The sequence below is a fragment of the Podarcis filfolensis genome (genome assembly GCF_964270895.1).
Source record: "Podarcis filfolensis genome assembly, chromosome: 4".
NCBI lineage: Eukaryota > Metazoa > Chordata > Lepidosauria > Squamata > Lacertidae > Podarcis > Podarcis filfolensis.
The window spans coordinates 44521653-44546981 of NC_139607.1; the positions used below are offsets into that span (position 1 = coordinate 44521653).

A 25329-nucleotide genomic window follows, 5' to 3' on the forward strand; every position below is an offset into this window, starting at 1 on the left:
AGCTCTGGTCCACTCAGAGGCTATAAAAGCCAGCTGTGTGGTGCTGGAGGCACTGCAGTCTTCAGTGGATTCCCCCTGCCTTTGTTTTATTGTTTGAATGGGCTGACTAGTGGTAAGGCAGGCATGCCCATGCTTGATCTTGCTATGGAAGTAATTTGGTTGCTGTATTTGGGACCAGGGAGGAATTTGCCTTGTGGACAAATTGGGACTGTCTGTGGATTTTGCCTACCTCTTAGCAATCATCACAACTTTTGAGCAGAGGAAGCACTGGGTTGCATCCTTAGTCCTGGTGGGGGAGGCCCATTGCCATGGGAGCCTGGGAGGAACTTTTTGTCCAGATACCCATCTCAGGAGCTGAAGGGACTTGGCATCTCCATCTGGTAACCCAAAGGGTTTCCTGGATATGGTGCATGTCAGAGGATGACCTGTGACAGCAGTCAACCCCCACTTATTCACCAACCAGTTGGTGGGCTAATTGATTTCAGGATACACACTACATCCAAACCTGCTTACATCTGTAATCACTAGAAGCTGTGGCCTTGATCCCAATACTGGTTTGTGCATGCCCCACCCCACAGCTTCACTTTACTTGGGCCCACAATAGTTACCTTTCAGTAGGCATAGAGAGAAAACCGTTTAGTACTAGTGTTGGTCATACAACCTATTTGTAGAATCTGCTTACGTGGTGAGAAGCATTTTGTCTCATAGCTGCTGCTAAACAGAAATCTTGGGGGAAACAGATATATCACCCCACAGGTGGCCAAATTGTTGTATGCCCAATTTGATAAATTTCTACCTTGATAAATACATTCATTCTCAATCAGCAATTGCAAAATGTTAACAACTGCAGTCAAGCTAATTATCAATCATTGCACTACCTTCCAAATTTTGAATATTACCAATATTTTACATTTCAAGGGGCAACCCTCAAACTTTTTGTGCCAATGCATTAAAATGACCTGAGTGCATGGAACGCTAGAATGATCTCACTTTCATTTAGTTGGTTAAATATCAATTTGCATTCTATTTTTATTCCTGCAAGATTATTTAAAGCATTATTACCATAGCCATTCAACAGTAGCTGAGAAATTAGGGCCTGACAACTAGTTTCATGTTCATCTTTGGGGGGGGGCGGCGGAAATCCTATTTCTAAGTTTTTAGACCAACCTATGATCTATTCGAGGAATGGCAGAGCACTAAAAACTTGGCAGTTTATTTTGCTGTATTTTCTTGTAGGGTAATGAAACAGGTTGAAACAGCTTTTTCTTTATTATAAAAATGTTATTTAAGCTATTCATTGCTTTCCCCACAGTTTCAGAGAAATACAGTTCTATAAGATTAACACTCCATTCATTGAGTTTGTTGTACCACCCTTAAAAAAAGATGGTGCTACTTAGAAGAGGTTTCATAAAGGGTAGACTGGATATGCTATCCTCAAGAAAAAATACTCAGGGCAGCTGAAACAGAACTATGCACTATTTAACACACAGCACAGTGTTTCATTAGAACATTTGCCTGGGGAGCAGCTTTTCAGAGACAGGTTTAAAATTACTCCACATAAACATCCATCAAGAAATAAAATACTGTCTCCTTTAACCTAAGCCTTTTTTCATGGCACTATAATGTGGTAGCCAGATTCAGCAATGACCTTTTCTTGAGCACTAAACATTTCTTGGAAACATTATTCAAATACTATCTGTGCTCTGTTTTGACAAAGAAAGAAAATGTTAGAAACATAAATTTTAAAGAGGTTCCAACCTCTGAAGGCACAGAGCCCTAAACCCTCACCTACTCCGATTAAATGAAAGAGCATATTCTTTTCCCCTAATGTCTGGCTGTAATATATTTGGGTTTTCTGCTTCTAGCACCAGAGTGGGGAAAAGAAATGTTTCAGAGTTGTAAAAATGGAATAGAGCGCAGATACAGCAATTCTGAGAAAGATTTGTGAAAAGAGAAAACCTAAGCCAAAAATCCTCTTATGGAGGTTGTAGCTTGTGGGCCAGTGTCTATATGCTGGTTACTATCTGAATGTATAAAAAGGTAGTCTTAAAAGGGAGCTTATGACCCCAGTAATTTTATCATTGTAATAGTGATGCTGCCCAATATCATTCTCATACTGGATATTACATATTTTTGGCTATTTTTTTTTGTTAATGATGCTACCAATCACCAGTGGGGTTGCTAATTTTTCTTGGGTCATAGACTATTGTTTACTCACCTCAGATGGTAACAAATCCCCTTTTCTGGCCTACAGGCAACTGAAGCACCTTTGAATGTGCAAATTTCCCCCCTGAATTGAAATGAATGAGTCATCCCAGAAGCACAGAGATCCGTCTGCACATCTGAGCGCACACCAAAATCCCAGTAATACCGGTAATGCTATTGTACTATGGAGATTATTTTTCTACTGCTAGCATTTCAGAGCAAGAACTGTTTGCGGCTAAATCAAAGTGCTTACGCATACAGGTTTTAGGAGAAAAAATGTGTTAGATTCTTCTCTTACAACACTTGCACCTTTCACCAACAGTCTGTGAACATGATACTGAGCTGCGAGTAATATGCACAACATATAATTTAACTGTTGGTCTTTGCTTCTGAACACTAAAGCTTACCTCTTGTACTTGGGAAAGAATTGTTGAGCTGTTCCATGACCTCTTCTAACCCTGTGCTTGTGTCCTGGGGAGGACTGAGCAGATCATCCTCACCTAAAAAAACAAAAGCAGAAGGACGTTCCTTTTAACAAGAGCCATTAAAAAGTACTTGCTTCATAAATACTGCCACTGGTTAGTTTATGATCCTTAACCATTCATTTAGGACTCTGCAAGGTTCAGTTTGCAGTATTTCACCCTATTTAAATCCTGTTTAAAAAATCCTCCTGGCTAACAATTCAAAAGAATTTTAATATATATGCATACACATGTACATTCCTTCTTCTTTTTCCAAATTATAAAGCTTCTTCCATTTATGAAGTAATGTAGCCCTGTGACAGTAAAATAAATTATTTCAAAAGTCCTAAGTGTCTATACTAAAAATGGTAAAAGTAATTGCTAGAAAGAATGAGAGCTTCCCTTATTCCATTACCACAACTAGATTTTGTAGTTGTGTGCTGCATTTCAATGGTGATATGGCGAGACAGGAAATGTGTTTCTAACCAAGTAAATCAGAGCTGACAAATATGCAGCTGCATTAGTATTAATAGTTTTGACAACTTAATTGCATCAGATAAAAGCTGCAGAAAGATTGATTTTTACTCTGAAAAGCCATTTGAAATGTTTGACATGGCAGAATACACTTGCCCCCTTGAATAAGTTCTATGACCCAATAACAAAGCAGGGCAGAAATGTAGAGTTCAGATATCACAGTAGGTTTCCCTGAGAATTTTAGCATTACTGCTGCTCAAATTTTTAGGCTAATTTGTACACTGAGAGAAGGAAACTGCCAAATCTCCTGGTATGCCCCATGGAGAGAAGATTGAGCGCGCACCCATGATTCAGAGCCTTGAAAGTCTGTTCATGGGTTCACTTGCCCTTTGACTGCATCGGGTTGCACATATCCCATGTTGTAAATAGCAACATCCTAGAGGTCCTGGGCCCTAAGGAAGTTAGACTGGCTTCAACCAGAGCCAGGGCCTTTTCAACTCTGGCTCCGGCCTGGTGGAACGCTCTGTCTCCTGAGACCAGGGCCCTGCAGGATCTGATTTCTATCTGCAGGGCCTGTAAGACAGAGTTGCTCTGCCTGGCCTTTGGCTTGGAGTCAATTTGATTCCCTTTGATTCTCTTTCTTTTTCCTTTCTCCTCCTGTGATGAGGCTGCATTTTACTGTTTTAATGTTGTATTTTAATCTTGTTTTTAAGTTGTATTCAGTCAACTTGTTTTTATTATTGGTTGTTAGCTGCCCTGAGCCCGGCCTTGGCTGGGGAGGGCGGGGTATAAATAAATAATAATAATAATAATAATAATTATTATTATTATTATACAGAGTTCACATATTGGATATTATAGAAGTGCTTGTAAAACATAAGGTATGACTATTATTTTAACTTTTGCAAACCACAAAATAGTTAATTCAGAATAAGTTGATTAACTGGTTAAATTCAAGGAAAGTGTTATGAATCAGAGCTAATCTAGTCCAACGCCTGCCAAGGCAGAAAGTGCCACATGGAAACCATCATATCTCTCATCACATAAACCAGCCATATTTCAGTGCTTCCTCTGTTTTTTGCCCTTTTGGGCAACTTGTGATGGCTTGGAGAAAAAGCATTCTTAACCTTTTGCAGACAAGCAACCTGCATGGAGACAACCTCAGGTGCAACTATTATGAGGCAGCTATAACATGCACATGCATTCTCATACCTATTCAGTCAATAGGAATAAGTCTGCAATTTGAAGATTTGTTTTTAAAACAATAAAGGCGGGACTAATTCAACTGTTGTGCCAGCAAAATCCAGTGTTAACAGTGACGTATCACATACAGTACTTGGCCACTGGAAACAAAACAGAGCAGTGCAAGTATTCACTGACTAAAGAATAAATTGCCTCAGATAGTAGTTCAGCTAGGGTGCTGATTGGAAGATTGAGCTTCTTTTAACCCAATGTCCTGAACATGATTTAAATCATGTTTTTTGAACATGATTCATGAAGAGCATAAGATCACTGGGAACATAATAAATGAATAAGCAGTGCCTAGGACTTGCCGATCGTATGGTCGGCGGTTCGAATCCCCGCGGCGGGGTGAGCTCCCGTCTTTCGGTCCCAGCTCCTGCCCACCTAGCAGTTCGAAAGCACCCCTAAGTGCAAGTAGATAAATAGGTACCGCTTTATAGCGGGAAGGTAAACGGCGTTTCCATGTGCTGCGCTGGTGTTGGCTCGCCAGAGCAGCTTCGTCACGCTGGCCACGTGACCCGGAAGTGTCTCCGGACAGCGCTGGCTCCCGGCCTCTTAAGTGAGATGAGCGCACAACCCTAGAGTCAGACACGACTGGCCTGTACGGGCAGGGGTACCTTTACCTTTACCTTAATGCTTATATTAATAAGAAATTGGTAACTAGTGTCTGCTTTTTTGGATTTCCTCAGATATATCCTCAAAAATAAAGGAACCACTTGAAGCTATCATTAAGAGATGTTCAACATTTTTAGGAATACCAAATGCTGATGCAAACCTCATATTAATAACTAATTCCTAATATTTCAGTACAGAAACAATAGGGGACTGGAACATAATATTTTTTGCTTATAATTTCTTTGTTTTTCAAATTTGACTTAAAGATCATTAATTCAGATTTTGAGAAGAAACTGTACTTTATCAGGATATATCTGTTTATCCCTACAGAAACACAGATGCTCATTGTTTTTCCAGAATGGTAATTTATAGCCCAGCTACTGTTGTTCATTTATTATGTGGGAACCAAATGTCTTCCTCTTATTACTGCTTTAAGTTTAATTTTAGATTAGTTTCCAGCATTTAACCAAAACTGCCAAAGCAGCTTACATGCAGTGAATTTGAGACAGGCTTAGACTGTAAAAAGGTACACAGATTATGAACTGAGCAAAACTTGTCTTCTCTAAACTTCCAACATCTCAAAATCTAGTGCCCCCAGACCTCTCTTATGTCAGTTTCACTTTTGCTGCTTCCTTCCAGAGCTTGACTAGGGAGGGAAAACCAGGGAAGGTGGGCTGGCAGAGGAACCATATTTTATTTCCCATTGTTTCAGAGCATCAAAATAGCAATGAGAACCTCAAAATCTGTAATATTATTTGCCCGAGTCAGGACAAATTATTTCAGAGTTCCAAGTGGTGATGTGGCTTTTTGAGCATGCTCAGATGTTTTTATTTTGTTGGTGGGTACTTAAAAAACGGACCTCTCCTGTTCCTCACCTTCTCTCTTGCCAATTTCCATCCTCCTCCACTTGCAAGCTAAGGTTGCGAAAGGGAAAAGAGGAACACAGCTACCAAATTTCAAAAGACTTTTCACAGAAAAATCTCAGAACCCCACCCTGGCCAATTCAATCTAAATCAAGATAGGGAAGTATGCTCACCTCTACTCACAAAATTATTAAAATTAAAATTCAACTAGACACCTTAAAATATAAACATTGAAACAATAATGGAGTCTTCAAGCAGAGGCTGTGCAGCCATCTTGTTGGCACTGTTTTAGCTCTGGATTTCTTGCACTGAGCAGGGAATTAGACTACATGGCCTACAAGCTCTCCACCCCCAATTATAAAGTCTGAATTTCAAATGCGTTAACAAATTATTGTTCAGAGGATTTTGTAGCTTTATAAACTGCTTGAAATCTACCTGTACCCTCATTCTGCATCGCTCCTTGGACAACAGCAGCACATAAGAGCATTATTTCACTTAAGACTAATTGACAGAGCCCTACCAACATGGTGTTCCCCTTATGAAAGCCTTATATTACAAAATTAGTGAACTGAATCTGTCTGAACCATGTGTTTTGTGGTAGCTTGCATATACAGTTCACAAGGATCCAGGACAAATTACAGCTCCCTATAGATGTCACAGTCAAAGAGTTTTTATCTCATACCTGAAAATAAGCAATAAACATGTGGCTGTTTCAGTAACCCATAACAAAAGGATACGTGTTTTTCTGTAATGAAGAAGCTAGCAAGATTTCCCATGACCCAGATAGGAGACTAAAACTGCTGCTCACCTCTGTAGCAAGCCAGATATGGCAGTCACCAGGTCCATTTGTGCTGGGATTTTTGCCCTTTGCCCCAGTATGTAAATCTTTTGTAATATACACAATACAGAATCTCTTGGCACCTTAAACATGACTGATTGATCAATCAGAATATTTGTGTTGTAATATACTGAATAATAAAGGGTCACTGGGCTTTTATTAGAAAGATAGTGCTAAATAGCTTCACACATAGAACAAACATGATTCTTCCTAACTAAATGAATGTAATTTTCTTGTAATTACTGCGAAACACCCTGTTCATTCTCAAATCCTCAGGTATAATAATATTTATACAAACATCTAAAGTAGCTATCTAATTACCTATCATGTTAAACAGAATTACTATTTAGCCAAGGCTAACCATTGTGCATAATAAAAATGCTTATAAATGAGACACCAGATGGGAATAGCTTTGCCAGAAATATCTTGCTGAATTCCATTTGTCTGAGCACTAGCAGTATACATTGTTTATGTGATGTGTTTATGGGTTGACATACAATAAAATTTCTCAAGGCGGTTCACAACAAGAAGATAAAATGTTTGTTTTTGGACCATTGTCCAATGCAGCCTCACATACAATGTACTGCAGTAGTCCAAATGTAAAATTACCAGGGCATAGTGGTCCATAAAAGCACCTCAGAGAAACTCTACAGCAAAAGTACCCCATAGCTGAAGCAACAGAAAAACAAAAGACCAACACTGAACCAGGTTTTGTAGTTAAGTTCTGCAGGTAAGTGAGGATTTTTTATTGAATTATCTTCTAGCAATCCAAGTCTCAATGGCCCTACTTGCCACAATAGGGTCAAATATTTTAACTCCTGTTTATTAATTCAGCTTGTTTTTTTGTACCTCGTGTCAAATGATTTAACTTCACTGCTGTCAGCTACATAGTGAACAACTATGAAAATAGCCAAAATGCTATTTGTGGGATTTTTTTTTCCCATTTGTTATACTTTCATTAATACCAATCCATTTTTGCAGCAGAATAGCCTATTTCTATCAAATGAAAAGGTAGAAACCTGGTTTTGTGGTGTCTCAGTTTGTGAAGGGATAAAAGTAGTGGTACTTTGTTACTGTTGTTTTTAAGTTGAGGAATGTGTGACCCTTTGCCAGAGAGTGGAGTGCATTAAGGAATGCCCAGCTGGCCATTCCTGTGGCAACTCAGGGTAGCCTTCCTTGTATTCACCATTTAAGGGCCACAGGAAGACTCCTGTGTTTGAATTTTTCTTTTACACTCAGGAAAGCACACTCCACAGAGTAATAAAATAGAATTTTAAGAAGTCTACAAAAGGCAGCCAAGAGTGTGGTGGTCAAATCACAGACTGAATCAACAGGGCTGCGAGCTTTGTGTAGTCACACTCCATGTGGAATGGAATAAAAGGAAGACATAATGACTGTTCTTTCTGGCAACATGTTGCCATTGGAGTGCCAAGAAAAATGTGATGCCCGCATACAGGAATGCTAGATTTAAGAAAGAAATTGGGATCCCTTACAATAGAAATGGGGAATCTGACTTTACAGATGTAGCTGAACTACAACTCCCATCATCCCTCACTGCTGACAGTGCTGATGGAAGTCCAACATTTGGACAGCCAAAAGTTCCCTGAATGCTCTAAAACAGTTAACATGTAACCATATACTGTGCAAGAAATCCTGATTATCTGAAAAAGGATCCATGTTAGCTACTGATATAATATGAAATTTGAATATAAATGGCAAACAATCCTCATTTAAAAATAGTCTGAGTTGTATGATCTTACCCATAGATTCTGAAGTCTGACTCCCAACTACGCGGAGAAGCATTGGCTGATTACTATCTGACCTCTGTAACGAGGTAGGAGAAGACTGAGTTGTACCATTCACCTTGGCATCCACTTGAGGCTGAAACACCAGAAGGTAATGTAATAGTTATCCTACAGATAGTGGGTCGGCTAATTACAACACTACAATCCTATACAGCAGGCATAGGGCACCCTCCCCCCTCTGTTTTTACCTCTGCCCAGTAGGCTGCCATGGGAGGGACAAACCACTCTTGACAGAGATCTGAACTCATCTCCGCCTTTCATCACCCCTATCTGTTTGGGCTCCCCACCTTCTCACTCGCCACCTCTCCCTCTTGACTCACCTCACCTGCATGAAATTAGGCCTAGGACTGTATGCAGCCAAAGGGCCACAGGTTGTCCACTTCTGCCGTACAGATTTACTCAGAAGTAAATCTCACTGAGTTTAATGAGACTTTCCCCAAAGTAACAGAGAACAGAATTGCAGCCAAAGTCTGCAGTAATGCCATCATATTTGTATTTATATTTGTGATACATTCAGTGTAAACAAAAGTTACTAAATAAAGAGACCAACCTATGTACAGACAGCTTGAAGCTGCTGCCAGGTTCAAGCCATATTTGTTAAGTGGTCATACATTCGCTTTTCCATATTCAAGCCATGATTAGGACAGACTGAGAACTCACCTGTTCCAGCAGCTGCCTCAACCTGTGCAGCTGTGATTCCAGCTGTTTATTGTGATCCTCCAGGATTTGCATCCTGGCTTCTAGACGGCCTTTGTGCTGACGAAGCAGCTTGGCTTCTGCAATGAGTTCAGCATCTCGCGGACTCTGGGGGGAAATGGGCATCATCTCAGGTGGGGATGGCAGTGGAGACAGTCCTTTGTTATCATGTTGCTGCTTTAATCGATCATATTCTGCTTGAAGGTTTCTATTGAAAATGGGGAAGAAGTGAGACTTTAGCATCTTTATGAATGCATCATCTTTTCCATTTTGTAGCTGGAATGCCAGACATTATTGCCTAATCTTGCAGATTAGATTTGGGGCCCAATCCCCTTTTAAGGGCTTCAGGACAAAAAGTTTGCTGATACAACTCTTGAACTGGAGATAAATGAGAGTTCCTGTCTTAGGTTGTTGAAAAGTTGTTATATTGCATTACTATAAAATGCCGTGGTTAAATTTTCAATTCAAAAGGCCTGTTCTTTTGTTTCTCATAAGTGCACAAGACATTTGCATTTATTCAAAACCTATGCATTCCAAGCCTACATGGTTTACAACAAATTGGACTCTTAAGTTTAGATTCCAGTCTGATGAAATCATTAAAGTCAAACTTGTTTATGTTTGGATTGGTCACTTATTCAGTGCTGGAAGGAATAATCAAACAATATAACTAGGAATATCTTCCTTATTCCAAGTGCTAGTTAAGGAAAAAGAAGTCATCCAAAGAATCATTGCTTAGGTGAATATTTCTGTATCAGACTCTTAGAAGACAAAAATAAATTCTCTCAGTATATTGCACAAAGCTCTGGAGAGCAATCTTAAGCCAGTGTGAGCGGATAAAAAGAAACACAGACCTAGTGAGCATTGCTTATGTCAGTCAGAATTAGCGTGTTAAAAAAACCCAAACCCTTCTGAAAATATATAGATGTAGAAAGGAGAGCAGGGAGATAAATGTATAATCCTTTCAAAATGAGCAAGTGCACAGCAACTAGCAATATCCTGAAACCCACCTTGCCAAACTACAACCTGGGCTAGGTGATTTTATTAGCAGTCAAAGTGATATCACTGCATAATAAATCTGAGATGCCTCCAGACTACCACACCTTATTAAGAGGGCTAGTAGAAAAGAATAAAAACTATTCCACAAGCAAGGATGAACTTGCGTAGCTGAAATTGCAGTAACACCTGGAACTTGGAAATCTGAGCAATGCAAACATCCCACACATGAGCTGTTAGTAACATCTGTGGTGATACAACAATTACTTGTGAAAGTAATTACTCATGATGGGAAATGAACAACTGTACTTATTGCCAAGGATTGCAAGTATTTACAGCAGGCCTACACAACCTGTTAGGGGATATCAAAACAGGAGCCTAGTTCCCCTTTATCACATACACAGCCAACAAGACAATGACAATAATCCACCAACAGCATACAAATCAATATGGCTAACCTGATCCAAAACACCCACCCACTGCACTCACACATGAAAACAAAGATCACCACAGCCAATCACAAACAAACAACCACACCCTAGGCCAACCCCAACCTCTCTCACCACCAAAGGAACACAAGTGAACAGCACAAGCAACGCTGACACCAAACCCTACATACATTAAGCATAATAGAAACAGAAATGACTCAAAGAGACTTACAAATGCCTTTTTTCCTTTGATGTTTTTCATTATTCAATGTGCAGTTTATTATTATTTAGTTTTGTACAGCTTAAATGAAAGCAGCTCCCATAAAGTATTGTTTTAAAATTGCACTATTGCATTAAATGATGGCAACAATTGTGCAGAAGGCAGCAATTGTGCAGTTCTTGGCAGTAATTTCACCATTAACATTTACTTATCATATCACAAAAGTGGCTGAAGGCTCAAGTGAAATTGGGGAGCTATTGCTCTAGGCTATGAATAAATACTGTAAGTTTTTTGCACCAGGTATAAAAGATTGAGTTCACAAAGCAGTGCAATTTGAAGGCAACATATAATGAATGTATTACAAGCTTATTGTTAGGCTGTGCATGGGCAATTCTTATTCCGAAGACTAAAAATGCCCTTTTGGTCTGCAGAGGATAACGACATCTCTTCAGCGCTACATTTGCTAATGTTTCTGCTATGTATATAGTGTCAGGGTGCTTGATCAGATAACATCACTGATGATATGACACTAAGAAAAATGTGTATCTTGATTTGGACAGCTCTGCTACATACAGCAAAGCTCCACCATTTCAGGTATCTCTATTATTTTCCTTTAAAGGGGGTGTGTGTCCACAATTGTACAGGGAAAGATAAAGAACTGCTTTGCATGAGGCACATACGCATAATTCATCTACCATATCTAACAAATGTGACTGAAGATAGCAACAAATGCACATGTAACTATGTAGCAATTTTAGGCCAAAATCACATATTTTATAGGATTTAAACATTCCTTCTGAAGCAAGAAGTCATGTTCTATCATTGCTGCATTAAACATGACAAATAGGTTTATTTGCCATCTAATTTTTAAATTTAAATGTTTCACATTTTAGGTTTAGATGTTTATTTTAAATTAAGCATGACAAATAGATTTACACACCATCTACTTTATCTCGCATAATATAAAGAAGAAAACTGCATGTGACAAATTTCTAGGCAACTTAACATTCCAATTTGCTGCTTGTTGATTTAAATGCTACCTCATGAACAATTTATTCTGTGGATGCATGGAAATAGTACCAAAACAAAACTGACCTGTTTTCTTCCTCCAGGTCTGCTAGAATTCTCTCCAGTTCACCTCTTTCTTCACTCTCCAAGGAAATTAGAATTTGTGCAGGGCTTCGCGGTTGACTGAGTGGGGATTCTTGGTTCAAACTTTGGCAGTAGTGCTGGATTAACAAATGTTCATCGTCTCTAAAAATGCAAAAAAGGAAAATGATAAGAACAAGAGAAAGCAAAGCAAAGAGACCAGACCCACATTTCCATCTAGAAAACTGCCCTCCGCTTGTTTTGTCCTCAAGAGTGGCAGAGAACTGTGATAACGTATGTATCAAAGAGTAGCACAGAGTTTGTCTCGGCTGCTGGCAGAAACTCAGAATTCGGTGTATTAAACTGATTATAACAGAACAGTTAAGTCCCTTTTTTTTTTACATACTATTAGGTACATTGTGCTAAAATTTAGGCAGAAGGGGGAAAGTGGCATATCAGCAAAGTGGTCAAATCAGTTGCTTGGTGCCATCTGTCTGAGAAAAGAGGTAGATAATTTGTTATGGATGAGTATGAGCAATAGGAAATAGGTAGAATGAAATCTTCAGCTGCTGTCAAGATAATCTTATCCAAACTGAGATCCCAGGACCCCTAGCACCCCCGTTTGGCAGGTCAAGATTCCTACCTCTTGGGTCAACAATATTGTCTAGGTAGGGATGTTCTGGAGCCGCCAGCTTCCCAGTGATATTTACGGTCTCCTATAGCCTAAATACAGAACAGCTGGCATGCACTTCACCAGAGGAGCAGTTCATTCTTCCACTTTGAATACAGTGTAATATGATGTGATCTTGTGTATAAGTGAATTTTTCCTCACTTGTTTTTGTTTTCCTGTTCCTCTTCACCCCAACACTGCATACTATTCTATTCAGAAATTACAAATGTCATGTCCAGGTTTTCCTTATGCCTTCGTTTGTCCCACTGCCCTAAGGCTTTTCAACTGGCTCATAAGTGAGCCAGTATGTATGGCTGTTACTGAATCACTGCTGAAGACACCTCTGCAAGGTGGCATTTATGACTGGTACCTTTTTAACACAAGGCATCTGCAACTTTAACAAATGCATGCAGAGAGAAATTCAACCTGTGAAGCATTTTGAAATCAAGAAGGAAGCAACAGTTGTTTCTGTGCAGGTGTTGGCAACTAATAACCTAGTGTCCTTCGTAATAAACTGCATATGTGTAACCAAGGTTAAGCCACTATATGCCATATCATTAAAGCATTGTCTTGGATTACAGCCAGCTCCTCTATTTTTGCTTTGCATTTGTTGTGAAAATTAGTTTAACAGAGTTTTATGCAAGGTTGTAATTTTGTGCACCTTTTATTACTAGGTTATATGAAATTTTACAGTGGCTATTTTAAAATCAAACCACAATAAAGATTAAGTTGTGGAGAAAATAACTAGTAAGACAGAAATACAACACTTATATCCATGGAGAGTTACACCTGGTCATTGTGCTTACACATCTGTGGGAATACCGCAGGCAGGAGGACATAAGAAAGAGGCAAAAGTGCTGCAAAGCCAACTGGGAACATGTATTGCTTAACCATTAGCTCATTCATGCATAGGCGCCAACTTGTGAGGGAGATGGGGGAGGGCAACATCGTGTCAGGACGGTGGAGGAGCCAGGAACATGGCGACAACATGGCTTCAATGGCCGGCAGGTCCTCCTCCTCCTGCCGCCATTGGCTGGGGGCTGCTTTCCCCTCCTTCCCCTCCATGGCAGGAGGAGGAGAAGGAGCTGGACATGGAAATCTCGCCATGCTTGGCTCCGTGCTTGGCCCTGACTTTTTAGAACACTGGAGGCACTCCCAAAATATTTGGGGCCCCAAAAGGGTTAGGCCCCCAGGAGTTGGAATTTCTGCATTCATGTGAACCTCTGAATTGTTTGAACAAACAAACCACTTTTGTAGCTCAACCTGAAGTGCACCTCCAAAGCCTGAAGTCTTAACTTTTGTTGTACATAGATTAAAATGTTGCTTCCATTTGGGATTTTAATTCGTCTTTATGCTTTAAGTTACTATGACAAAGAGCAATTCATAAATAATAAAAAAAACCTGGTTTTCTCCAATTTTGTGGGTAATCATTTAGAATTTGTTTTTGGAAGTGTAAGCCACGCTGATAATTCAATTATAATGTTTAATATTTTTAAAGGGCTTTTCAGGAAAAACTAAAAGCATTGCTTTGTTCAGTGGTAGAGAGTAGCATAGCAGCAGCAAACTCTGCCTTTGTCCCTATGTGTGTTCACTGACACCAGGACAGAATGCCCTGCAGATGTCTGATTAGCAACACCCGAGTATCTCTTATGTATCTACGTTTTAGCACCAAGATTGATAGTCAATGGTCACTGCATAACAGGCCCATTTCCAAAGCCCATTTTGAGGGCCTAATGCGGCCCGCTGGTCAATCTAATCCGGCCCCTGAGGCAGTTTATCAACAACTTTGGTTGGCCCTTTGGTCAGCCCTCACGGCCCTTCAATTCATCAAATCTGGGCCTCCTTGAAAAAAGTTTGGACGCCACCGGATAGTCAATTGTACCATGAGTAATGCACATTATTCTCCAGAGGAAGCAATAGAATGCTTCTCACTTGCAGTTCTTTACCTATCACACTTAGTGACAATAGAACTCTGTTGGATAGAAGCCTATGTTTGCTCAAGCCCATGACTTCAACCAGGACAAAGTCTGGTGAGAATAATTGGGTTGTTGCTTATGGTGGCAATCCTGAAACAAACAATACTGAAATATGCATTCTTTATGTGATTTTTGACATTAGTTTGGCAATACTGTCTAATGTGTAGCATAGTTATGAATTTTAATTTTAAGATCTTATGACAGATCTGAAATCACATATGCAGTATAAAGTTCTCCATAATTTTATAGAGATGGCACACTTACATGCTCTCATTAGGAGAAATGCTATCATTCAGGTACGTCCCATTGGTGTTCTCCATTTCTGCTAGCCTACAGAGAAAAGAAAATATCATAAATATCTCTAAGTAGTCTGCCTTTAAATGTGACACTGATAACTGTAACAATCAGCACAAATGGTTCTGAAATAATAGCACCCACACCCCTGTTCTTTCCCTTGGCACTAGTAGTTAGGCTGCTCAGCAGTCATATCTAAGACTAATTGCTTTCACTATAAGTGACATGTAGAAAAAGTTAAGTTTTTTGTCGCTTTAAAAGATTACATTGTACTATTCTTTGCTATACACACCCACTCATGTTTCTCTCGCTGGGGCAGAAAAAACTGTAAATATTAGAATTTAGCTTCTACTCTGATATATATATGAGTCTTCCAAATGTGTGGTATACTAATAGTGTATGATTATTTTTCAAAGCCGTCATTTTCCTCCCCTATAATATTCAGAAGCTGTATTATTAAGTTGTATCACTTTTGATACATGGACTAAAATTGACACATCCTGGACAAATATCGCTATTTTGTAGTACATGGTCACTGCAGGATTCCACTGAAGCATACCTCTGGAAAAAAGAATGTATAATGAAGTTCTGAGCACAAACTCAGAGTTAGATGTAAGCAAGAGCATGCTTTGGCAATTCCTGTTTTAAGTGAATTGTATGTACATTCTAAATATCATGCAGTCATTCTGCATGCAAGTTAGTTGGCAAGCTGATTAGAAGAAGTTAGTAAACATGTATACCCTCCATCTTGGAGCTTTTAATAACCCTAGCATCGTTTGTTAAAGTTTGTGTGGTGTTGGACATTATAATTCCAATATTTAATTTTTTGCATATTGCCTTGGTCCTCTTTTTGAAAAAGGTGGAGAAATATGGTGGTAATAATTTAATAATTGTTTCAAGGAAGATTTGCCTAACAGAGATTTGTCCCCGTCTCGTACCTGCTAGCATAATGTTCAATACGTGAATGGGTATCGTCATGTGAAAGCTGAGGGGACGAAGCAGGCCTATAAGGCAGAAAGCACTGATTAGTCACACAAGTAATAATCCTTAGAAAGAGAAAAACCACCAAAGTTGTTATTGGCCTCACTGCATCTAAGAAACATCACACTTAAGAGTTGCAGCCCATGTTGCTTCCTCAACCTACCTGTAAAAAACATTTAGTGAAAATGGACTCTTTCAAAAGTTTGGGGGTTTTTCAAAACCAGACAATTGCTGTTATGTGAAGAGCTTCTTGCAAAATATTTGCTATAAACATACTTTCTTCCAGTGCTATGTTTTCTCATAAAGTCTGTTCAAGTCTGTATTATGTTCAGACTTTGTTTTGCTCTTTTTCTAAGCTGCATTTCCTGTCTACAATATTGGTTCATCAAGGAGAAGACACCTGAAAATTCCCAAATTTATTCCAGCCCTCCCAATCAAGGGCTCCTCCAAACAGATCAAAGGGAAGGTGATGAGGTCCTTGCATTGAGTACCTTCCCAGAAAGATGAAGGGTGAGAGCTCAATGCGGGTGGAGATGAGCCTCTATCCTGAAGCTGCCCTTGCAGTTCTCTGAATCAGGTTTCAAAGCCTAACACTGCAGCAGCCTGTTCAGTGTGCTGCATATAGTGTGCTGTATAAGCTGTATATAGCAAATACGCTCAAAGGAGGATAAAAAAACCCACACCAAAACGTTGTGTAAGTGCTTGGGGTGCATTTGTAATTGCCCGCTTCCCTCAATGGAAGTATTAGATCTGTGTACCAGTATTAGGAACACTAATGCTTCTGAATCCATTACTATTCAAGCATGAACAAACATTCTACCATCGCTGGCGCCACATCCATGGGAATTCTTTGCAAGAGCAGGCTCAGTATTGTTTCATTCTCAAGCCAAAATCCAGTTGGGGTAAAGATCCTTCATAATGTCGCTGAATAGCTTCAGGTGAATATTCCCCACCCCCCGGGGTTTGCCAGTGCTGCTATTGAGTTCTGTTTGCCATTCCTATGATGAATTAATCTATCATTAGACTTTTTTTTCTTTTAACCAGGTGTGTAAATGACCTCTGCTGAAGTATTGGCATTGTTTTAAAAATATCATTGGCCTGCAGTATGTTTAGTATTGGAAAATTGTGCATTTCGGGGTAGTCTCAGGTTTTATTAAGAGACTGAGAAAATTTATTCTCACTTTAGTTTTATATGGGGAACCAGCTATAGTATAAAACTATGTTTCCCAATAACAAGAAGTTGTGTTTTTCCCCCCCCAGGAGAAGTGATAGACCTATTCTCAGCCATCTCAAATTTCCTTACACAAAAGTTTGACATGCAATTTAACATAGTTCTTTCAGATCTCACCACTGCATTGTATGAGATAACTTTGTAATATAGACCAGGTCATTTTTAAAAATATTGCTTGGCAGTATTTTAATAGCAACACTTCATGCATTTTACTGCTCTGACACATCACATGTGGTTTTTTTAACTGTCAGAACTCAGTTGCATCAAACAATGCCTCTTTTTCTCATAAGTTAAATTGCCTGTTTAATATAAGTATTTGTTATTCCCTCTCTACATAAATTTCATAGCTTTAGGAGAAAGCAGACAAGACACTTCAGAACCGGCCTAAAGCATGAAGAGACAGAATCAAAACTGTTTTACGAAATTATAAATAAGCATATTTTACTTCTAGCAACTTATCTTGTTTTATATGTAAGCAAATACAGGTTTACAAATTCTGCAAGTATGTAACCTACATGTGGCCTATAGTTCTCTCTGTTTCAAAGAGTTCAGTTTTCTATTTTTAATCAGTGGAAAGAGTTCTAGCTTTCCCTTTCATGTTAGTGGCTGAAGCTGCGGAACTGCCCCCTTCTTGAAGTGAAATGGGATGATTTGTCTCACATGCCCATAATGATGGGCAAGAACCAAGTATTCCAGGAAGGAGGGAAGCAGTTCTGGTGAGAAATGGGAGTGGCTTCCATTTGGAAATCAGTAATAGTAAGTTTTGTACAGTGTTAAGTAAAGTATGTTTTATTGCCTAATTCAGTCTCCTTTAATATCATTTTTATAAACAGATTTTAAAAAACAGATACTCTATTGTAAAACAGTGAATCAAAAACAAAGCTTGGTGTTTGAACTTCTGAAAAAGCTGTACACAAGTATTTGAATAGTACTGAATTCCAAGCAATTAAATAAGGAGGATTATATGCTTCAGTGAACATTATTTCTTCATGTTGCAGGTGAAGCTTTAAAAAAATATGTTTCCCCCCCTACATTTTCAATAATTCAACAAAGAGAAGAGACATAGAAGAGGAACAGATAGAGCTGAGTGGGGTAGATAAAGGGTCTCATAAGAAATGCTTCAATCTGGTTTTGGGGATTCTCTCCATCCTACAGCTCATCCCTGACACATCACTGATTTAACAATGAAGTGTGTACATTTAGGCAAGGGAAGCCCTAGCACTAGAGAAAGATCCAAACAGAAACAAGTGCCTCAGTAGATATGAAGATCTGGTAAAGATTTGCTGTACAAACATCGACTGTAGCATAAATTCCTATCCATCACTTGGAAAAGTGATGGAAATGTGGAATGGGTAATAATTTTGCTTAAAGTTATTGAACTACAACAAAGTTCAAAACCAAAGATAAGGTTTAGATCAGCAGAAACAGAAGAAAAGCCTCATTATTTATTCACTGGTACACTGGATTCCTCAGCTCCAGAATGTGAATAGTGTGTTGTTGTTTTTATCACAAATGGTCACAGAACAGTGGTTTCTAAAATTGCCTTTGAGAAAAGATTATGTGCTGTCTTTAAAAACTTGCAAATCACTGTAAGCCAAACTTATTGGTACAGTAAACCAGATTATAAATATAAACTAAATAACAGGTATATTATAAATACTTCCTCAAACAGTTGAAGTTGTTGAATCTTACTGGATGTCTGCCTAGTAGTTAAAGCAGCTACTACGAAAAACACCAATTTGGAAGATTTATAATACAAAAAACAGTAACCACGTAATCAGTTGCTTGTACAACAGGTTTAAATAATGTACTGTAGAAAGGCTCACCTGTTGTATGTGCTTTCAGAACACCAAGAACTATCAAACTGAACTATGCCCAAGCAGGAAAAGAAACATCAGCAACAGTATTTGGATATATAATATCCCACAACTTCATCTGTGTAAAAACAGTAGTTGTTGGAACAGATTTAAAAAGCCAGTGAAGGCAGTTTATAAGGCACGTCTAAGAATCAAAAGATGACTATTAACACTGCAGAAATCTCAATTGCTGATACTCTAGCCAGAGTGTATATCTGAAGAAAGGAGAACCAGTGTCACAGATTAAACACTGCTATTTTTCATTCTGAAACTAAAGGAGTTTCACTAGTGAATATTAAGAATTCTGCTGTTCCTTTAGAAACCTTTTTCTGGAATGGCCAGAAAGAAATGTCTGGTGATATTTGTATTTATTAGAACTAGATGAAGGAATTAAATGGACATAATATTCATTATTAAGGAATCATAAAACAAGACCTAAGGATAGAAATACTGAATGCCATACATGAAAATCATCTGGGAATTGAACAATGCAAATCAGGGTTTCAGAAGCTATTTATTGGCCAGCCATGTGCCATCAAATTGTAGACTTGACACAGTTATGTACTGGATGTTAAACTGACAGAAATAAAAGCCAGAAGGAACCTGTGTCATCTCAGGAAATTCCACAAAAGAAACAAGGTACTGAGATGCCTCTGACTACAAAGAGAGGTAGTTTGATACGGACATTTTAATTTAAAAGGAGAGATACAATAATAGTAGAAATCAAGGTTAAACCAACTTTTAGTTCAGAATGAATCCAGTGAAATCTATTTTAAACTGATGTCTCCAGCTCATTTTCTCTTCTATCCTGCTAACTGCAAATAAATAGTTTGTTCATAGTTTTAAATCAAAGTCCCTGCGCACTGGATGTGCTAGGTGAAAACAATGACTGGCTGGATGCAGACAGCAGGCCAGGTGCCATTCGCCCAATATATTTTTTTATGTTTTGTTGTGTAAAAAATAATGAAGTTTAATTATGTCTTCATAGGCATATACTGTAACTGTCATATACAGTAACTGTCAAAAATTATTTTTCGTGAATTTTAATGAACATGCTGTGAGGCTCTCATATTTTTGCTCCCCATCCTTAAGTGAGAATAACAAGTGATCAGCCTTCCTCCCCTGGGCTAGTCCTATGATGAGGCAGAGTGAAGAAACTGCCTTAGCCAACAGATGCTGAGGTAGGGGGAGTGGCCAGAACTATGAGTGCCATGTGGCGTGCCTTGTACCTGCTACACTAGCCTGCTGCCCTCAAGTGATCCCAGCCCCCTCCCCAGTTCCAAGGTTTGAAGAAAATCTAAGGAGTGTTTGGCTACTTAAATGTTGAGGTGCCCAAAGTGCCTTGCCTCACAGTGACTGAACCAACATCCTTCCTGTGACCCTTTCCTATAAGGAAGGGGCAGGGTTGCTGCTGGAGCAGTGCAAAGCCAGGCCCTGGTGACCACAGGTGTTGGTTTGACTAGAAAGGCCAGCCAAAAATAATGTCCCATACTCTTACAGATACCACTAAAAATGTAAGCTATTCTTAATTCACTTGTAGTTGAGTATCCAATAGAAAACAGGTCACAGACCTAGCAGTAGGTGTGTAGTGGCATTCAGTCTACACAGCTCTTCAAATACATGCAGCAAAAACCAGGATGCTCATTCATTAATATTATATGCTGCAATCTTAGACAATTTATCTGTGAGTAACCCCACTGAATTCAACAGAACTTACTTTAGTGGGACATTTATAGGATTGCTTTCTAAGAGAATACAATTAGTCTTTACAACAGTATGCTCCAAATATATACTGTGAATTAATTGTAGTTTTAGAGCTGCTTACTTTAGTAATCACTTTTTGCAAGGAAAGGGCAGAAGCCCTTTAGTAGTGTTCATAGACTAATTTTAGGCTTCCTCCTTCCCTAATATTTAGCAGACATATGAATTAAGTAGCACAAATAAATAATTAAGACCAATGTTAAAGTTATGTTAGCATCGATGTCAAGCTGGTAGTTATCTAAAGTGGATAGTTATTCATATCTGCAATTACTAAACTAACTTGTCAGTGAATTCATGCGGCCTTAAATTAATAAGATATTTCTGTTGAGAAATAATAGTATCTTGCTCCTGAAACTTCAGGCACAATTCATTAAACTTCAGTGGGAGGAATCTACACGCAGGGAACACTCGCCACTGAAACAAAATATTGGAATATGCTTTGTGTTGGATGGATCATAACCAGATCCCTGACAATATTGAAAAATATTGTTCATTCTCAATAATACATTGTAATTGCACTTACAATATACCAGAATCTTGTGACTGCTTAGGAGGGCAGAAGCAGAATTTCTGCACAGACACTGCCCATCTACAAGCTCCTCTCCATTCATTTACACTGAAGACAGATCCCCCCAAAACCCATAGGTGCTAATCTGGCTTCTCCACTGAAATGAATGGGAGAGCATGCATGTACCAGATAGCCAAATGTGCATTTGATCACACATACATCTGGACTAGGGCAACTGTGTGTACATAATGTTAAATAATGACCTTAAAAGTAAGATCAATGATATACTTCCTTTCCCTCAAAAAAAAAAAAAATCAAATCTCAATGTTTCTTGTTTCCCAACCAATGATGCCTACTTTAATCCAGAAATTCAGATATTTAATGTGCATGCTTCCATATGAGGTAGGACTGTGCAACCAAACCTCTGTGATTCAGATAGAAGTTAACTTAATTACTTATATGATTCAGTTTTGATGGACTGTAACTTTGAATACAATCATGTACATTTAATGAAGTGCAGGAAACCTTACTGGTATATCATTCCATTGATTTGTTTTAGATTTTAACCGGGTGGGGAGGAAGGAGGGAAATGGACATATGTTAAAAAACAAACTCAACAGAAATTAAAAACAAATAGTGAGAGAACGCAACAGCAGAAGCAATAGCAGCACACTTTGGCGAAAGTACTCACGCAGAATCTACTGGCCAGAAGTTGATCAGAGTAACAGGACTGCAAGACAAAAAATGAGGAGGTGAAGAGAGAGGCAGAAAAAACTTAGCAGCAAAATAATTACAGAAAGTTTAAAAGAAACCCAAAAACAGGAAAATCCAATAGACCAACATGAATGTCCATGGAAAGCAGCCAAAAATATGCAAAATAAAATATTAAAGAGAAGGAGAGAGATAACAAGCTGTAGTGCAATTGCTATTAAATCATGTAACTTTTAACTAGCAGATGATAGGGAAAGAAAAACTCAAGACATAATTTTTGTGTCATCATCTCTATGGGAAGAAATATGGAAAAATGTGGGAAGTTTACAGTATAAATTTAAAATTAAGCAAAATTAATAATTCATAGAATCACAGAGTTAGAAAGGACCAAGAGGGCAATTTAGTCCAATGCCCTGCAATGCAGGATATTTTTGCCCAATGTGGGACTCAAATTCACAACCCTGAAATTAAGTCTCATGCTCTACTGACGGTTCTATATCTGATAAAAGTATTCTTCATATCAAGAGAAAGTGAATGAATGTTGACTTCTGCTTATCTTAGAGATGGAGAATCTGTGGGCCCCAGATGTTGCTGGACTCCAACCCCTATCAACCCAATGATGAAAGCTGTTGTCCAGCAACATCTGGAGGGCCACAAAATGTCAACCACTTTAAATACTTTCAAAATGACAACTACTTTAAACACTTTCAATGCAATCAATAAGCTCACAGGCATTTTTCAAGTTTAACTTATAGCAATTGAAACGTCAGCTTGTATATTACTTTCAACCAAAATAAACAAAAATGAAAGAAATGAAAGTGGTGTTATGCAGTTAGGAAGTAAAGGGATCAGGTGCTAACTGGGCAGCTCAAAGAACTTAACAAATGAAAAAATTATTTATCTGCTTCACTCACGTTTCCATGTTGTCTCCCTCCAGCACGGTTTGCACAGGCAGGTAGCCCATTCTTGGGTGTTTTGCAAAGTATCTTTTTGTTCGGAATTTGTTTTTCAATACCTTGGCGAAGTCACGAACATCTTCTCCTGAAGTAGTCTGGAAGCAACATATTAATGGTATCACTTTACAGGAGAAATCCAAATATTTGACTGGCCTCTTCCAGCAAACCATAAACATTTTACCATTATGCATTAGAAGTGCATGACAACTTACTTCAGGAGCATGATTTGCTTCCCATGACCTAGCGATTTGCAATATATCAGCAAATTTGTTCAAAAAAATGTACCGTATTTTTCGCCCTATAGGGTGCACTGGCCCATATGGCACACCTAGTTTTTTGGGGGGGAAATAAATTTAAAAAGGTTGCTGTGTCACAGTAGGAACAGAATAGAAAAGTAGCAAGAGAATAATCTACATTTTTATAGTGAAACTGTATTCTCGTAATGTTCAATAATATGCACCCCATAATCAAATATATTGTTTATCAGATTTTTATTTTTATATTGACCTTATCAACAAAGTAACAAAAAAAAATCACTTCTACGAAACAGATGCTGCTCTATATATTACATTCGTTTTTAAGGAAGATTTTGTTCATTGGCTAGGAAGAAGCAAGTAAAACAGTCGGCTGTATTATATAATCCAATTCTCTCGAGTTACAATTAGAAGAAAGTGCTAATGCACTTTATGACTTTGAAGATTAACAATTTTCCCCTTTAGTTTGAAAAAAACAAACAAACCAACAACACCAGTTGTTCAGACATGTTTTTACTACACCCTTCCTTGGATATGTATATCAGTACAATCATTAACTTAAGTTTAGGTGGAAAGAGATAGATAGAATAAAGCACTTGAGAACTTTGATTAAAAGCTGGCGTATACTACTGATTTTTATTTATTGGCCATATTTGGATGAATTTTTGAATTCATAAGCTGAGATACACATAAGCCTTTTGCTTGTGCACACAGTCCTGTTATGAGAAGCCTCAATAAACTAAGAATTCTTTAATGAACCATAGTTTCCTCTTTTGGCCAACCTTGGAAAAGTATGGATTTAGTTGTTACGACACAGCGATATATAAATAATAAATAGCAAATTCCAATTATTCTTTATTCCTGTTATTTTCACTGGATATAGTAAGATATTCATGCTTTAAAAAACAGTTTTGTGAAGGATGATTTAATTTAAAAAGGAATACTGCACAATGCCTCCACTGTCTTACACAAACAAATGATTTCCCCTCCTCTTCTCTCCAGAATTTGTATTAGGAAACACTGATGTCACTTACCGGTGTACAATATTCTACCATTGGGTAGTGCATCTTATGACCTTTTGCAACTCGCCCAGAAAAGAAGCAGCTTTGGCAGATGTCATAATTAAAGTGCTTTAAACTTCTGTACCTGGAGAAGAAGAAAATACAAATTCAGCACTCATGCACCAAATTTTGTTTCAGGTGTAAAGTTAGAGAGCTTTTACGGTGGCTACACTCAGACTTAAGAACTCCCTTCCTAAAGAAGTTAGACTGGCTCCCTCCTCGTCCTTCCAGCAGAAGGTGAAGACCTTATTTCAACAAGCTTTTAGGAACTGACTGTTTTTAAGGAAAGGGTTGGTGCTGGGATGTTTTTATTGTTATTCTTATTGTTGTTATTGTTGTTATTGTTATTATCATCTGTATTTTTACTTGATTTTTAAAATATTGTTTTAATTCTGTCCTTCATCAGCTGAGGTTGGTAAATTCGCTGCAGTCTCTCCTAAATAGAGACAGTCTAGCCACAGCCCAACAGTGGTAATAGTGGGGGAAATGTTAGATTTGGTAATGTGAATCCATATTGTGTAGTCTACAGATTATGACATAAGAATACAGTAATTAAATGTAGCAAGTAACCTTTTATCCTGTTGGATTCTTGCAAGAATTATGAGGTGTCATATAAATTAAATAAATGCTTACTTTTTATTTTTACATTCTTTTATTTAACCACCCAGTACTTTATATTAAACAAAAGTACCAGCAAGAAGGAAGTGCTCTTGATTTCATGTGATGAAGCACACTCATAGTAATCTATCTGAGCTTTACACAATAATTCCAAAATGCTCCTTGTCAAGAGCTCAGTGGTAAGACAGTGTTAAGATTGAAACAGGCAGGGACCATACAAAACTGTTATTAGGGGGAAAGGTGATAAGACAAGTCTAAGCATAACTGAAAATAGTATTTACTTAACAGCTAAGTAGATTCCTAACAGGTATACCAATCCATAGTTATTTTGCAAGATGTTGGCTTAGATTCATTGCTATAGTAAGCACACTGCTGAGATCCAGGTCTCTAAGCACATCAACAGAATTTCCATATTCAGGGTTGACATGTCTCCTAAGGAGACTATAGACTGAGCAGATTAATTTTTTAAAATGACATTACACAATGGTTTTTCCAGCACACCAGGATTTCATTTCATTCAAGT

The 25329-nt window shown here is 38.3% G+C and overlaps 1 protein-coding gene across 26 annotated transcripts in view; it reads right to left on the reverse strand.

The window, feature by feature from the left end:
- DMD (dystrophin) overlaps window positions 1–25329 on the reverse strand; it is a 953416-nt gene that overhangs the window by 11782 nt on the left and 916305 nt on the right. For 17 of the 26 annotated variants that reach the window (XM_083612211.1, XM_083612219.1, XM_083612221.1 and 14 more), the window contains 9 exons: window positions 24162–24273; window positions 22832–22968; window positions 21898–21936; window positions 15808–15873; window positions 14840–14905; window positions 11936–12094; window positions 9164–9407; window positions 8459–8579; window positions 2613–2705 (listed from right to left, as the gene is read on the reverse strand). In XM_083612211.1, the coding sequence (XP_083468337.1) occupies window positions 2613–2705; window positions 8459–8579; window positions 9164–9407; window positions 11936–12094; window positions 14840–14905; window positions 15808–15873; window positions 21898–21936; window positions 22832–22968; window positions 24162–24273 (1037 nt within the window). The remainder of the gene's footprint in view (window positions 1–2612; window positions 2706–8458; window positions 8580–9163; window positions 9408–11935; window positions 12095–14839; window positions 14906–15807; window positions 15874–21897; window positions 21937–22831; window positions 22969–24161; window positions 24274–25329) is intronic. The other 9 variants (XM_083612216.1, XM_083612215.1, XM_083612217.1 and 6 more) reach the window with 2 other exon arrangements.